At 35.9% G+C, this 17,415-nt stretch overlaps 1 protein-coding gene across 5 annotated transcripts in view; it reads left to right on the top strand.

Annotated features, from left to right (window-relative positions):
* The window catches only part of Ppn (proteoglycan-like sulfated glycoprotein papilin), an 86,346-nt gene that overhangs the window by 60,656 nt on the left and 8,275 nt on the right, over window positions 1-17,415 (top strand). For 3 of the 5 annotated variants that reach the window (XM_075295174.1, XM_075295166.1, XM_075295157.1), the window contains exons 2-8: window positions 11,000-11,060; window positions 11,138-11,316; window positions 11,387-12,539; window positions 12,604-12,783; window positions 12,842-16,628; window positions 16,693-16,872; window positions 17,190-17,360. In XM_075295174.1, the coding sequence (XP_075151289.1) occupies window positions 11,000-11,060; window positions 11,138-11,316; window positions 11,387-12,539; window positions 12,604-12,783; window positions 12,842-16,628; window positions 16,693-16,872; window positions 17,190-17,360 (5,711 nt within the window). The remainder of the gene's footprint in view (window positions 1-10,999; window positions 11,061-11,137; window positions 11,317-11,386; window positions 12,540-12,603; window positions 12,784-12,841; window positions 16,629-16,692; window positions 16,873-17,189; window positions 17,361-17,415) is intronic. The other 2 variants (XM_075295181.1, XM_075295162.1) reach the window with 1 other exon arrangement.

A 17,415-nucleotide genomic window follows, 5' to 3' on the forward strand; every position in this document is an offset into this window, starting at 1 on the left:
AAATGACAAATCGAAATTTCAGAAACTATTAACTTTTGGTTGATACACCCAAAGAAAAAATACCTTCCTCGAAATTTTGGACAAACGAAATTCCCCTTTCCTATAACATTTTTTTCCTTTAGAGCAAATAAACACGAAGTTGTGATAAGCGATTCAACAACTGGTTCTAAACTTTTTTATTTGCTATTAAAGAATATTTTTAGCGTCAGAAGAAAATTTTGGTTGTCAAAAATTTCGTTCGACAGAAGAGAAAACTCTTCTTTCATTGTACACAGAATAAAATATATTTTGTATTTATTAATAGCTAAATTAATTCATTAATAAATTTTTGCTTAAAAACATGACTTCCAGCCCATGACAAGTCCATATAAAATTTATTTCTTCTGAGCCGATTTCTCACCACTTCCGGATCCAAAAATAATATTTCCTCTTGAATGTAGAATTTTAGAGATCGTACCAAACCAAGTTCCAATCAAAGCCACATTTTTATCCCTGTTCTTATTTCCTTTGATTGCCATAACTGCCAAATAATTGGTTATATCCTGATCACATTTAGATTTCAAAACAACACCAAACTACTCTTCTTCCCACTTTCTTGGAATAACCATGAAACGAACACAAATTCATATTGCAATGAAAAACAAATCCACGAGTAATATCATAAAATTATGGCCATAATAGCAGACAATAGGACGCCAGTAAGCGCTATAGGCATGTCCGTATTAAATAATAAACAATAACAACAACAATTTCCACTCTCCTCTTCCATTTGTATTTTGCTCCCAAGCAGTCACAGGCTATTCGAAATATTTTCATGTTTGCACATTCCTTGCAAAATCTCCTCCTAGCCACCTGACCCATCGATATTGTGATATGAGGAGAGGTCCGTATGCCCCTTTGGTTTACCCGCATTGCTTTTGCTGTATCGAAACAATTTTCATTTGCTTTGACGATGACTTCTTTGTTGTTGTCGATTTGATTTTGGTTGAATGCCAATTTCATTTTGTCACTGCGAGTGGCACGCGACTTTCACATGCCAATAGTGGAGTGGGCCTTGGAAGCAGCCAGCGGCTAGAGGATTCACACATTTAGAAATAGGTATTGGTTGTGTTGACATGTAATGTTATGCTTTGACGCCTTGCAACCAGCAGGCATCCAAATATATGTGGTTCCCTGCTATGGGTCCTTGGTGGCTGTTCACACAAATTTTATTCCTTGATTCGGTTTGTGGCATGTTGTAAAGGAAGCCAGATTTATAATCGAAAAATATGCATCCTGGTGATTAGAACTGCTGAAATGTTTACTCTGCCAAGACACCTATTTCTTTTTGGATATTTAGAGGAGCAACATTGGTGGAACAGTGGTTTATGGAGGGAATTTGAAACTACACTGAAAAAACAGGGAACCCACCAGAAAGAAAACTTTTTGTTAATTTTAGAACATTTTGAATATTTTTAGAAAATTTTAACTGAACAGTATTACAATTGTTCGCATCACACCGATATCACAAAAATAAGTAAATATTTGTCGACAAATTCAAGAAAATTTATTGGATTATTGGATTATTTTTTTTCACTTGTTAACGAAAAGTTTGTAGTTTGAAGGAAAAAATTGGAATTCAAAACTGCAAGAATGTCTTTAGTGACATACGAAGTTCATGATGGACGCATTTTGGGTAAAATTTACAAATTTAAAGAAATAATGAACCAATTTGTGAGAAGTACGAATTTAGTAAATCTTTTTGCTTAATTTGCGTATAATTTTTCCCGTTTTTTAGTTCATTTAAATAACGTACGCAAAAAATTATTAGAGTAAAGGAAACTTTCTGGAAACATAATAATTCCATTGGCTTTAGTGAAATAGAGAGTCCACTTTTTTTTTTGAGTGTAGGCTTTGAAAATTAAATTCGACTGCATTTATTTTATTTATTTATTATTTAATTTATTATAATTACAAATTAGAATAAACTTATTTATACGGGCACTAGTATCTAGAGGCTATCGGCCTATCGACTACATTTAAATATAAAGGGCTTGACGTTATTAGTATTATTAACGATATATTCATTGGTAAAATCCTTTACACTTAGTAAAAATGTACTTGGATCCACAGGTTTTACCTTTATCTTAAGGGTTTTGGTATTGGTGAGTCTTCTTTAAAATAAGACATTTTTTATGAAGCAATTTAATTTTACATCAACCTTTTATAAAAATTTAAATCACGATAAATATCAAATTTTAATTTTTGCGATATATTAACAACTATTCACATACAAACAAATCCAAATTTAAACAGATATTTTGAATTAAAGTACAAATATATTATTTATTTAAAAAAGGAATTATAAGTCCAAGATGCAAAATCCTCATCACCTGAATCTTTTGACCGTTAATCCAAATATTCAATATCCCAGTTAATTTGAAAGTTAATAATTTTAAAGATTTAAAGAAAATCAAAAATGTGATTGTTTACTTTTTATTTCAAAGATTGGTGTACTGTTTTTAATGAAAAAAAAAAAGAAATAAATCATTATTATCAGAAAAAAATGTATATTAAATTGTGTAGGCTACACAATTTAATATAAAAAACATGGTCTTATTAGTATTCGAATTATTTCATTAAAATATTACACTAAAAAGAAGTATATACAGTTAAAAGATCGGCCGGTTGGGATCTTAAGTGCCCTCCACCATGAAGCGTACAGCAAAAAAAAAAAGAAATCATGGAAGATGAACTATCTTTTAATTAAATTTACCTTATTAACAGAAAAAAATGTGTTTTAATATTGTGTTATAAAAATGGGGTTGTCCATATTTTTTCCGTGTTGGCTACACAGTTTAATATAAAAAGAACATGGTCTTATTAGTATTCGAATTATTTCATTAAAATATTACACTAAAAAGAAGTATATACAGTTAAAAGTTCGGCAGGTTGGGATCTTAAGTGCCCTCCACCATGAAGCGTACAGCAAAAGTCATATTATATACGTACGAATATAATATTTTAGGACACGGAATTTACACAACATTAAGGACAAATTTCTTTAAAATAAAAGTTTTAATTTAGAGAAAGTTCATAATATTTGCCTTAAAATTTGTTTCTTTAAATTTAGGACACGAATTTTAGAAATTTGTGTCCCTCTTATATTTAAGGCGATTTTTTCCTTAAAGTACAGAAAACCATTTTTGATTTAAGGTTGTAATCTACAAATTAACTGAGACATAGGATCTTTGAATTAAAGATAAAAAACTTAAAAACTAGGTTAAAACTTATTTTGGAGATTTGGCATTTTTGCTATATAAATATTTTTGAAATTAGGAAAACGAGTTTTGCTTTAAAGTATCTGTTATAATTGCGATTTTTTTAAATTGACATTTATTTTTACAAGGTTGTTTATACACTCAAAAAAAGTTTACTTGGATCCAAAGATTTTGACCTTCCCTTAAGGATTTTGGTATTGATTCCGAGCCAAAGATGTGGCTTCTTTAAAATAAAGAAATTTTTGAGGGACCTCCCTGGCTTTAAATCTAGGATCGATAAAATTAAAATTGGATACAGATCTCATTCATCGAATTTTTATTCTCTTTTTGTGATATATTAATAAAGGTATTCATGTACAAACAAATTCCAGTTTCAAAATCCAAATTATGCCAGGTACTTCAAAGTAAAAACTTTTTTTTTAATGCTAAAAACACTTTAAGCCAAAGATGTAAATCCTTAAAATAAGTCTTAGCCTATATTTGAAGCTTTTTTGTCTTAAATTTAAAAATTCAATATACCAGTTGAGTTAAAGACGATTTCTTTAAATTAAAAATGTTTTTCTTTATTTTAAGGAACATTTACTTCAAAGATCTACAACTTCAATAGAGGGACGCACAATTTCAAGATTTGTGTCCTACATTTAATGAGAAAAAACGCAAATTTCGAGTCCTAAAATTTAAGTTGCATAATCTTCCATATTAGGTCAATATTTTTTTTAGTGTATATCGCAAATATAGAACGAAAATTTCATAAATGATATCTTTATCCTAATTTTAAATTTATGTGACATAAAATTAAATCTAGATAGCTCCCTAAAAATGTCATCGTTGGCCAAGTCCAAAATTCTTAAGGGTGGTCATAACATTTGAATTCAAGTAACCTTTTATAAAAATTGCGGCTTCCATGCTTTCAAGTAGTCAAATCGAGAGGTCCATCTATATGAGGGGCTATATCACTACATAGACCTAACCTAACCTAACCTAGTTCATGAATATTAGTTGATTGTAGTCCATGTTTTCAAAATGTGAGAAAAGTTTCTTATTTTAATTGTTTTTTGTTTACTTTATGTATGTGAACTAAAAGTGTGAAATAAAGTTGCATAGAAATGAAGTACACAATGTTTCTAAATATAAAAAAAGCTCTTAAGTGAAGTTTGCTTAAATTCAGTTCATATGTTTCTGAAATTAATACAATTCTCTTAAATTATGTCCGTCATATAGCTCTAAAGCCTTTTTCTGCACTGACAAAAATTGTTAGCTTATTTTTATATCATGTTACAATTACTAATACAATTTCCAATGTACAATTACTAATTTTATTTAAAATATAAATATAATATAAACATACATTTTCTTTCACATTTTTCTGGGTGTACTATATTAAGCACAGCTCTTTTACGAATTTAAAGTACCTGCACGGACGAAAAGGACTGTTTTTCATATGTTTTGGTGTAAAAATTATATGTTTGGAACGCAAATTTTTTAACACAATATTTTTAAGTGCAAACATATAATGTTCATAAACCAGCATAACATGTTTGGGACATATATGTTAGAACATATTATGTTTGGGACATAAACTGTTTGTAAATATAATATGCTTAGATGCAAACATATATTATTTTAGAAATAGCCTATAAACATATATGTGTTTACACGCAAAGAAAAAAAACGTTTGGGAAACGTGTACCGAAAACGTTTTTCTTTTGTTAGAGTTTTTTGAATTGCTTCGAAAATTTTAAACTTTTATCACCAAATAAATTCGTTTGTTACAAAATTTTTATTTTTTCAATAAAAAATGTTATTTTTGAAACAACAACACAGTCCATTTCGTTTATATCAAACACTGTTCTTTTCTGACTTTAGGTCTTTAATAAGACACATTTTACAGTTCAAAATTTAATATACTACAATGTAATATTGAACATTTTTTCGGAATATTCCGAACATATCTGGAATATAAGTAAAAAAAAAAAAACAAAAAAAAAAAAAAAACTTTGGTCGGAGCAGGGATCGAACCCACGACCCTTGGCATGCAAGTCGGACGTAGCAACCACTGCTCCACGGTGCCAAACTAAACGTTTGTTTCTGTTAAATAAACTTTGTTTATTCGGTTCGTGGGCGCCGCAAGCTATGCTATATAAATATAACTTAAATGGATATTTATCTATTGATGACTATAACAGGTACATAGCTCAGTGGTTAGTGTGTTGGCTTACAAAGTGCATGGTCCGCGGTTCGATTCTCCGTCCAGGCGAAAGGTAAAAAAATTTTAAAAATTTATAAAATCGTATAATTTCTTCTTTCATTTCTTCTACATTGTATTACAGAAAAAAGTGATAAGAACTAAAAAACTTCGTGGAAGTGAGAAAGATGTGAGGGAAAATGCAATTAGCCAGAAAAAAATTTTTTTGAGTTAGTCTTTATGAAATTGGTTTTACATCCTGGAAAAGAATAAACTTTTATCACAAAAAGTATATACTTTTCTTCCAAATACACTTCCTTTCAACGAAAAGCAAATGAGAAACGAACTTTGTTTGTCTAAAATTTCGTTTGGGAGGAAAGAAATATTTTTTTGCGTGTAGAAAGAGAGAACTAGAGAGTATGTTATGCTGCAAGTAAAATAATGGATTTAACCAATTGACGCCTAAAAAATATATCCACACCAAGAAAATTTCATTAACATTTTTTCTACCAGTGTATGTCTATTGTTTGGACCAATGCTAAAAATATATATGCTTGAAGGAAAATGTGTTTGGGGTATATGCTACAGAAGCGATTTTTTTTTTAGGGTGGGTAAATTTTAAATTTTTGGATCGGAAAAAAATGCGATCGGTCTGTATAGGGGTAGATATAGCCCCCATACAAATACTTATAGATTTAAACTTCCAAAGGAATCTTCAGAAGTATAGCTTCAGTGTTGAAGAACGTAGCATAATTACAGCAGATAGACGGACATCGTTGGATACTTTATATAGTCTGAAAACGTTATTTCGATGTCTTACAAAGACAATGGCAAATTATTTTGACCTTCCCTAAAATATATTTTGCATAACATACATGATTGAAGTATGTATTTGAAGAATTTTTGTCGTTACTTTCAAGTGCCCTTTACAATTTAGATTTTTAAACTGAGTATCGTTGACTTCCCAGCAAAAAAAATTGGAAGTTCTTCCAAAGGCACAACTTTAAAAGCACTTCCAGAAGATGCACTCCCCAGGAAGTTCTTTTAATTCAATTTTTTATAACTTGGTTTTTCATACTTTTAATGGGTAATTTTAACTTTTTTTGTTTCAAATAGGTTAAAAACGGAGTAAGAATTCATAAAATGGTACAAATCATTTAAATTTTGTCGAAAAAAATGCTAAATCCAATCTGAAAAAATTGTGAATTTTTGAAAATATTTGAGGTCTAACGTTTGAATCCATTAAAAATTTAAGGTCTAACGTTAGAATCCATTAAAAATTATAAAAAATTATAAAAATTATTTATTTGACAAAATATCACAGAATTTTTTAATTTACATTCAGAACATTGAATTCGGATCACACCTAAAGAAGTGATACAAATTCAGTGCATCGGCTGTTGAAATGGAAAACTTCCGTCCTATGACAAGCCCATGTTAAATTCATCGCTTCTGCGTCAATTTTGCACCACTTCCGGATCCAAAAAGAACATTTTCACTACTTTTTTGGCGACGCTTTTTTTGCTGGGTTCTTGAACCACTGTTATACTATATCCATGTTTACTTAATGTTCCACTAAATGATTAAAAAGCACCATGCAAAACATCAAACTTTCTTTTTTGCCAAAAAAAACAAAAAACTTATGGCACTGTTAGGCCTTAGACTTTATTTTCATTTCCTGTCTTCAATTGAGTTCGATATATTGCTGAAAAAAAAAAACACAAAACGACAGAATGTATACTATAAAGAATAGAAAAATATATCATTGGGATTTATAAATTTTAGTAGACTTGCTGTGAAATGATCTTATTTTCCAAGGATGAGTTTATGCATTTTTTTGAGTAAAAATATGAAACTGCAGTATATTTTGGTTGGAAACTTTTTGTCATAACATGTTTATATATTCTAAGAATTATAAGCGTACAGTGAGAGGCAAAATATAACAACTAAATACACTAAAATATTTAACTAAATAAATTATGAGTTGTCTTAGTCCAGTCCATCCGTCTCTTTAAACCAAACAAACTTTTGAAAGAATACATATATTCCCCCTGTGCTGGATTACGAATTCGAAACTGCAAAATTTTGTCTCAAACTTTATTTTTAGAACCATAACTATAAGAAGAAGGAAATTAATTGGAAAACATGGAAATATTAGAAATTTAATTAGAAAAAAAATGCAATATAATAATTTGGTGTTCTGCGAATTTGTAAAGTAGAACATACACACAAAAAAACATTTTTCTGATTCAATCACGAAATTAATTGATCCAATTAATTTTTTAATTGAAATGTCTTCAATCACAGAAATGATAGTATCAATTAAAAGAATAATTGAAGGCCAATTAAAAAATTAATTGATCCAATTAAACAATTAATTGATACTATTAATGTTTGTGATTGATTTTTGTTTCAATTAAAATATTTGTTGATTCAATTAAATTTTTAATTGAATATTTTTTAAAACTCAATTAAAATTTTAATTGGAAAATTTTTCGTGAATTTTTTTTCTGTATAGGGAATGGCTTACAATATTCGATTTATACACTTGAAGCCCAACTCCCGAAGGGCAAAGAGCACCAAAAATGCCACTTTCCTTCAATGCTATACAAAAAAAAAAAAACTTCCAAGTTTTGTGTATTAATTTCATTTTTTAATTTTTTTCGCAACCTCTATTTTCTGAACCATACTGGTACATAATACGAAATTTGTATAAATAGTCTTATTGATAATAAATTTAATAGGTACAAATTTCATTGCTAAACCTGGAATGGTTCAAAAGTTATTGAAAATACAAAAGTTTGCGTTTTTCGAATTCGTATGAACCTCTATTGTAATGTCTTTCAAATTTCACAATATTTTTTTTTAGACGAGAAAAACTTTTTTTCGGCATTAAATTTGGAAATATTAATATTTGCAGGGAGTCTATTTCTTATTTCAGTTATGAGTGCTTTGTGAATTTAATACAAACGTTTAAATGACATCTTTATCACGTTCAGAAATTCGTCACTCGCCCCTTGACATTTCTAAAGAATACCCTAAAATACCAATATTGATTAAAAACAGAATCAATAGCACCTTCATAACAATAAAATTCTCTATTTGGCAATATAGTTGACTTTCTTAAGCTTTTGAAAGTCTAGTCTGAATTTTTGTATGAGAAGATATCGTCAATTAAACTTAATACTGTTCAACTTGGAAAAAGCACCAAAAGCACTATGAAAAAGCCAGAAAGCACCAAGTTGGTGTTTTTTTTTGAAAAGGCACTAAAAAGACAATTTTGGTGCTTTATGGAAATCTGCTTGAAGTATAAATATTTCCATTTGTTCACATATGTGCTTCACTGTAACCACGAAAGTTCATACTTGTGTAAATCATTGCATACCACAAAAATATGAACTATCTCTTTTAGTATTTTTGTAATCTATTTTTTTTTTGTGGAATTTCCGGCATATGAAATTGTGTTATAATTCATGCGTATGACATTCTGAAAAGGGGCAAAAAGAAACACTATTCCAAAAAAGGAACATTCGTAAAGTAATACGAATTTCTTCGTCTTTGGCTAAGAAGTAACAACGAAAATTTGGCTAACAAAAATAGATATTCAGTCGAGTGAACAGCTCTCAACTCCATTATAGCGGAAAGATGCTTCCAACTGATGCTCCCTATGGCTCGTCAACATAATTTGTGTTAATGGATTTTCTCAGTGGGTCATTTTGTAGGCAGAATTTTTGTGGAGCCTCTATTTTTGCGATTCTGTTTTGTTGACATACATCAACAATGAAGTTTGTTTTTGAATATATGAAATTGCAGTGACAAGATAAAGCATTCAATTGTTTTTTTTTTTATATATATAGAATAATAAAATGTAAAAGTGTTAATTATATTTTTAAAGGATTCTATTGTTTTTAGTTTGCTAACATTTAACCTCGATAAATGTCAGTTTTGTTCGATGCTAATTGAATGATCTTTCGCTTGTTTCATTGAGGTAATTGTAAAATAATGCAGAAGGAATTAAATCGTTGATCGATGATTTGCTACTTAATGGCCCTTCTTATTGAGCTATGCACTGATAAGGGAGGAGTTCACCTTTATGTAATGATATAGCGTATTAGATTTTTTCTTTATTTCTAGTTCATTTTCGCTTTTCGATAATGATGCATATGGTGGTTAAATTTGAAGGGCCGATGTTGATTTTGAATAAAACACAAACTATTTAGGAAATTATTGTAATTTTATTTTATTATGATATATTGGTATTACTCAATTATGTATGGAACAAAATATCGGCCAAATGGGCGCCGCGACCTTGGTGGCACACCTTCATCCGATGGTCCAAATTTTCGATGACGCTGAGGCATAATGGAGGTTCTATGCCGTTAATGTGCCGAATTATCTCATCCTTTAGCTCTTGAATTGTTGCTGGCTTATCGACGTACACCTTTTCTTTCAAATAACCCCAAAGAAAAAGTCCAACGGTGTCAAATCACATGATCTTGGCGGCCAATTGACATCGCCATTACGTGAGATAACACGGCCATTGAATTTGTTGCGCAAAAGAGCCATTGTTTCGTTAGCTGTGTGGCAAGTGGCACCGTCCTGCTGAAACCACATATCGTCCACATCCATATCTTCCAATTCGGGCCATAAAAAGTTCGTTATCATCTCACGATAGCGAACACCATTCACAGTAACTGCCTGACCGGCCTCATTTTGGAAAAAAGTACGGCCCGATGATGCCGCCAGCCCATAAACCGCACCAAACAGTCACTCTTTGTGGGTGCATTGGTTTTTTTGACAATCACTCTTGGATTCTCATTCGTCCAAATGCAGCAATTCTGTTTATTGACGAATCCACTGAGGTGAAAATGTGCCTCATCACTGAAGATGATTTTCTTCGAAAATTGATCAACCACTGTTGCCATTTCTTGGAACCATTCTGCCCATTCACGACGTTTGGAATGGTCAAGAGGCTTTAGTTCTTGAGCCAATTGCACCTTGTAAGCGTGTAAATGCAAGTCTTTATGCATAATGTTAATCAACGACGAGCGTGAGACGTGCAATTGTTGGGCACGACGACGAGTTGAGGTGGACGGCTCTTCAGCCGAACAGCAGCAATATTTTCTGCAGCACGAGCATGTACTGGTGTTCTCACATCTTCTACAGACCCGGGTTGCTCGAATTTTTCCACGATTTTTGCGATTGTACGCACATTTGGACGATCAAATTGACCAAAAAAATCACGAAGTGCACGATATGCCCATTTTCATAATAAGTCTGGATAACTTTAACACGTTGTTGGATTGTGTATCTCTCCATGGTTCAAATTGAGTAAGTCTGAAATAGAGAAATGTCAAATAAAATTCGGAAAAACTTGGCGTTTAGGTGTGGTTCACATTCAACATCGGCCCTTACAATTTATTAAATGGTAATGCTACTCATTTAACCAGGTATCGAATCGATCCCTAAATTTGACTTTTTAGCGTTTGCTCCTTATTTGAGATATTTTGTAATTGGATCGTTCTAAAAATTATCTTCTTTATCTCTCTTTCAGATTACCGCCCTTGATAGTATTCATTGTAATCATAGGTACTCAGACGTCACAAGCCAGATTTGTAAGTTTAAATCAGAGACTACATAGAATGTAGCCACTCCCAGTTAATACTTTCTCATTTTATTTTCACATCTCAAGTTTGGTGATCGTCTAAAAAGACAAAATGGTGCCAATATGTATTTACCCGCTAGTTCAATTATTCCCGGAGGAGAAGGTGATGACCCACAAGAGTGGACAGAATGGAGTTCTCCCTCAGAGTGCTCTCGATCATGTGGAGGCGGTGTATCCTATCAAATGAGGGAATGTCTAAGGACAGGGTGAGTTCCAGATAGGAGATCGATTTCTACTACCGTTGATTTATGACCGTTTTCTCTCAATGATAATTAGCCCTGATGGATCACCCATGTGCACGGGTGGAAATCGCAAATACTTTTCTTGCAATACCCAAGATTGTCCCGAGGAAGAGGGCGATTTTCGAGCCCAACAATGTTCTCGTTTCGACCATCAATCCTTTGATGGCATCTTTTATGAATGGGTACCTTACACTAGTGCCCCTAATCCCTGTGAATTGAATTGTATGCCTAAGGGAGAAAGATTCTATTATCGCCACAAAGCAAAGGTGATCGATGGAACCCGTTGTAATGATAAGGATTTGAATGTGTGCGTGGATGGTCAGTGTCAACCTGTGGGTTGTGATATGATGTTGGGTTCCGATGCCAAGGAAGACAGTTGCCGTAAATGTGGCGGTGATGGCACAACATGTCGAACTCTGAAGGATCGATTCACCACAAGCAATCTGGCAAGTGGTTACAATGATATTCTTTTGATCCCAAGTGGTGCCACAAATATACGCATTGAAGAAACCAATCCTTCTAACAATTATTTGGCATGTAGAAACCTTGCTAGTCACTATTATCTCAATGGCAATTGGCGTATTGACTTCCCGCGACCGATGTTCTTTGCTGGCTCTTGGTGGAATTATCAACGTAAACCTACTGGTTTTGCTGCCCCCGATCATCTCACATGTCGTGGTCCCATAACAGAGCCCATTTATATCGTGATGTTGGTACAAGACAGAAATGTTAGCATTGACTACGAATATAGTATACCACAGTCAGTGAGTTCGAGTACACCCGATGTATATACCTGGACCCATATGGAATATGGACCATGCACCGCATCTTGTGGAGGTGGTAAACAAAGTCGCACTGTTACATGTAACAATCGTCTCAATTTGGAGGAGGTTGATCCCAGTTTATGTGACCAGAAAGCAAAACCTGCTGAAACTCAGGAGTGTGGTACTGAGCCTTGTGCTCCCCATTGGGATACGACGGAATGGGGAAAATGCTCGAAAGGATGCGGAGCCGATGGTGTGCAAACTCGTAATGTTTCCTGTGTGCGTATCTCTCCTTCTGGAGAGCGTACTGTGGAGGATGATTCTGTTTGCTTACAGGAAGTTGGTAATAAACCAGCCGATCAGCAGGAATGTAATCGTGATGTGAAAAATTGTCCCAAATATCATTTGGGTCCATGGACTCCCGTGAGTAGTTTTGAAGATTTTTCGCATTCTAATAAGCTAATAAGAGCAATATCTTCCCATATAGTGTGACAAATTATGTGGTGAAGGTAAGAAGACACGCAAGGTGACATGCTACATTGAAGAAAACGGTCGCAAGAAGGTATTGAGTGATGAGGACTGTGTTGAGGAAAAACCAGAGACGGAAGCAGAATGTATGTTGGCTCCTTGTGAAGGTGTCGATTGGATTTTATCTCAATGGAGTGGGGTAAGTAGATTGTAAGGGCTAATTTATATTTGGGGGTAAAATGTTCATTTTTTTTAAGTGTGACGCCTGTGGCCAAACGACGGAAACCCGTACAGCCATTTGTGGCTCTAAATCTGGAAAAGTATATCCCGAAGAGTTTTGTGCTCCCGAAGTTCCTTTAACTACCAGACCCTGTGAATCGAAGAAGTGCAGTACACAATGGTTTACATCTGAGTGGAGCAAATGTTCCTCTCCATGCGGTAAAGGTGTCCAATCCCGTATTGTTCTTTGTGGTGAATTTGATGGTAAAACTGTTACCAAGGTTGCTGACGATTCTAAATGTGATGCTGCAACCAAACCTGAAGGATCTCAAGAATGTGAGGGAGAAGAAAAGGAATGTCCCGGACAATGGTTTACTGGTCCATGGGAATCGTGCAGCAAACCTTGCGGAGGAGGAGAAAGGCAACGTGAAATTTTGTGCTTGGCTAATGGTACTAAGTCTTCCAACTGTGATGAAGCCAAGATGGAAGCATTATCAGAGAAATGTAATACTCAACCATGTACAGAAGACGCCGTATTGCCTTTGGATAGTACTGATAAACCAATTTCTGATGAGGATGACGAAGACTGTGAAGAGGAAGACGATGAAGATCTTAAGTTGGTTACATCTAAGATGAGTGAAGATTTGAAGATTTCTGATGGAATTGAGCTGGACGAAGATACAACATTGTCATCATTAATGACTGATGAATTGATGATGAGCGATAGCACTCCACCAACAGATACAACCGATGATGGTATAACGACAAGTGAAGGTTCTGGAGATGACTTCTCTAGCATGGTAACTGAAGGCAGCGGAGATACGGAATCAACAGCAGAGTCCGATGTTACTGAGGCCACAACAGAATCAACTGGGTCCACAATTGATTCTTCTGACTCAACAGGGGACACTACTGAATCTTCGGGATCTACTGAAGTATCATCTTCCACTGATGCCTCTGTTTCCACCGATGTTTCCGGATCAACAGATTCCTCAGATTCAACTGATGCTTCAGGAACTACAGATACTTCCGTTTCGACCGATGTTTCAGGATCAACTGAAGCTTCCGTATCCACTGACGTTTCAGGATCAACTGAGGCTTCAGTATCGACAGAAGCTGTATCTGGCTCAACAGATGTCTCTGTATCGACAGATATGTCTGGAGCAACTGATGCGTCTGCATCTACAGATAGTTCTGGAACCACTGATGCTTCTGGTCCCACCGAATCGTCAGTTTCTACCGAAGCTGTTTCAGGCTCAACTGATGAATCTGCATCAACTGATGTATCTGGTTCAACGGAAGCTCCTGGATCAACGGAATCATTTACTGGTTCAACGGAAGTTTCTTCCTCAACAGATGAGACTGCTTCAACCGACGTTTCTAGTTCAACAGATTCCTCTGCATCAACTGATGTGTCCGACACAACAGAATCATCGTCCTCAGTCTCTACGGAATCGACAACAGAAGTTACTACAGACACTACGTCAAGTGACACTACCGATACAACTGTTACTGAATCTACTGACACCACTGCCTCGTCTGACACTACTGTTTCGTCTGATACTACTGGTTCGTCTGATACTACTGTGTCCGCTTCAACTGATGCTTCCGGCTCCACAGAATCTACAGCATCTTCCGCTTCAACTGAGTCCCCATCAACTGATTCATCTGGCTCTACCGAAGCTTCATCTGATGCTTCTGGAGCAACACAATCCTCCGGTTCTACAGACGCTTCAGGTTCAACCGATGCTTCTGGTCCAACTGACGCTTCTGGCGCAACCGAATCTTCAGACTCAACGGACATGACCACAGATGGTTCCGATTCTACCGATTCCACGGATAGCTCAGTTTCAACCGATGTCTCAGGTTCAACGGAATCTCCCGCTACTGGTCTTACTACAGAATCCGGTTCCACAGATGAATCAACAGAGTTATCTGGGTCAACCGAATCAGCAGGACCATCAGAATCCACTGTTAGCGGTGCAACTGAGGGTACGGATATCACTACAGAGTCAGGAGTATCGGTTAGTACATCAGAAGGCAGCTCTACAGATGTTAGTGATGTTACTACGGAAGGAGTGTCAGGCGAAACTACGCTTGAATCAGGAGCTGCAGATGAAACAACAGATGCTTCCGGTTCAAGTACAACTTCGGACGGTCTGTCCACTTCATCAGGTGTCTTTGATTCAACAACGGAAAGTTCAGGAGACACGTCTTTGTCGACAGGCGAATTCACGACTACAGACATTTGGGCCAGTACAGATGAGGAAGATATGGACAAGAGTACTCCCAATACATTGGAAGCAATTGTCACTAAAGAGTCCAAACCAAAGAGATGTAAAGCCAAGAAGGGTAAAGATTGTAAGAAAACGGAACATGGATGTTGCCCAGATGGTAAGACTATTGCCAAAGGACCATTCGATAAAGGATGCCCGATCCCCAAGACTTGCAAAGATACAGAGTTTGGTTGTTGCCCTGATGGTGTATCACCGGCTGAAGGAACCAAAAACAAAGGATGTCCCAAATCTCAATGCGCCGAAACCTTATTTGGATGTTGTCCCGATAAATACACACCTGCCGAAGGAGAAGATGGCGAAGGATGCCCAGAACCAACTACAGAACCTCCAACCACCACAACTGAAATGTCTGAAGAAGAATCAACAATGGAAAGTCAAACTGAAGATATGCAAGGCTCAACTGATAGTTCTGCAAGTGAAGCCACAGAGGAACCTGAAACAGTTAAATCATGTGCATTTGGTGAATTCGGTTGTTGCCCAGATGGTGTTACGGCGGCCACAGGTGCCAACTTTGAGGGTTGCGCTGTTGCACCCGAAATTGATCCCAGAGATTGCAGGGCTTCGCAATATGGTTGTTGCCGCGATGGCCGTACTCCAGCTACTGGTCCCAATAACGAAGGCTGTCCGGCATGTGCTGAAGAACCATTCGGTTGCTGCCCTGACAAGGAGACACCAGCCCATGGTCCATTGGGTGAAGGTTGTTGTTTGAATTCGCCTTATGGGTGTTGTCCCGACAACATTAACAGTGCTCGAGGCCCCAACTTTGAAGATTGTGATTGTAAATATGCTCCCTACGGTTGTTGCCCCGACAATAAAACTGCGGCCCGTGGACCTAGCAATGAAGGTTGTGGCTGCGAAAACTCCCAATTCGGTTGTTGTCCCGACAAACTTACCCCAGCTCAAGGACCCAAGTTTGAGGGATGTGCTTGTCATACCTTGCAATTCGGCTGCTGTCCTGATGGAATCACCATTGCTCAAGGCCCTCATCATTATGGTTGCCATTGCTCCCAAACGGAACACAAATGCTGCCCTGATGATAAAACTCCCGCTAAAGGACCCAATTTCGAAGGATGCACTTGCTTGGAAAGTAAACATGGTTGTTGTCCAGATGGTGTTACAGAGGCCAAAGGCGATAAATTCGAAGGTTGCGAAAATGTCAAGGAGCCACCACAGAAATCATGTGGCTTACCCAAGGAGACCGGTCCATGTGGAAACTTCAGCATCAAATACTTCTTTGATACATCCTACGGAGCTTGTGCCAAGTTCTGGTATGGTGGCTGTGAAGGAAATGGAAATCGTTTCGAAACTGAAGGTGACTGTAAAGCGACCTGTCAAGACTACACAGGAAAAGAGGCCTGCTATCTACCCAAAAGCTCTGGTCCATGCACCGCTCACATTAGCAAATGGTACTTCGATGCGGATCGTGGCCGTTGCGAAGAATTTAAATATGGTGGTTGCTTCGGTACCAACAATCGTTTCGATACCAAAGAGGAATGCCAGTCCTTGTGTTCAGTTAGTGAGACCACACGTAAGTGATGAGCAAAACGTGTCAGTATTTGATCGGGATTATGATGACGTTTCTTTTCTTTTAGCACCCTGCGATCAACCTGTTGACGAAGGTCCATGTGAGGGTAACTTTGAACGTTGGTTCTATGATAACCAAACCGATGTATGCCGTCCATTCAGATACGGAGGCTGCAAAGGCAACAAGAACAACTATGCCACAGAACATGCTTGCAACTACCATTGTCGTCAACCGGGAGTCCACAAAGGTTTGAATTCATTTTAATTTAATTTTTGATTTTCTAGCTTATGTATGCCATTGGTTCATTATGCTTCTGGTGGCTATAGTTGTGATGAACTTTTCCCATTTCATAAACTTGATACTTTCTCATTTGGTGATGGAATGTGTTTAATCTTTATATAAATATCCCCCTTGTATCTTCCCTTCCCCACTTTATGTTATCATTGCTTGCTTTATGTTTGTGCCTGCTATCATTATTCTATACCCGTACCCCATCCGAATCGTTCAATCTTGGATCGATTCATCTATGCACGTCCCTGCACGAATCTACTTCACAAATGATAGACTATTGCTCGCTTCCTAAGCAAACCGGTGATTGCAGTGAGAAACATCCACGTTGGCATTACAGCGAGGCCGATAAGAAATGCATGCCATTCTATTACACTGGCTGTGGTGGCAACAAGAACAATTTCCCCTCATTGGAGTCATGCGAGGATCATTGTCCACGAGAAGTTGGTAAGGTTTTCGTTGCTATATTGTAAATACAAAGGAACAGCTTTCGTTAGTCAAT

The sequence above is a fragment of the Haematobia irritans genome, chromosome 1 (assembly GCF_050003625.1).
Source record: "Haematobia irritans isolate KBUSLIRL chromosome 1, ASM5000362v1, whole genome shotgun sequence".
Taxonomy (NCBI): Eukaryota; Metazoa; Arthropoda; class Insecta; order Diptera; family Muscidae; genus Haematobia; species Haematobia irritans.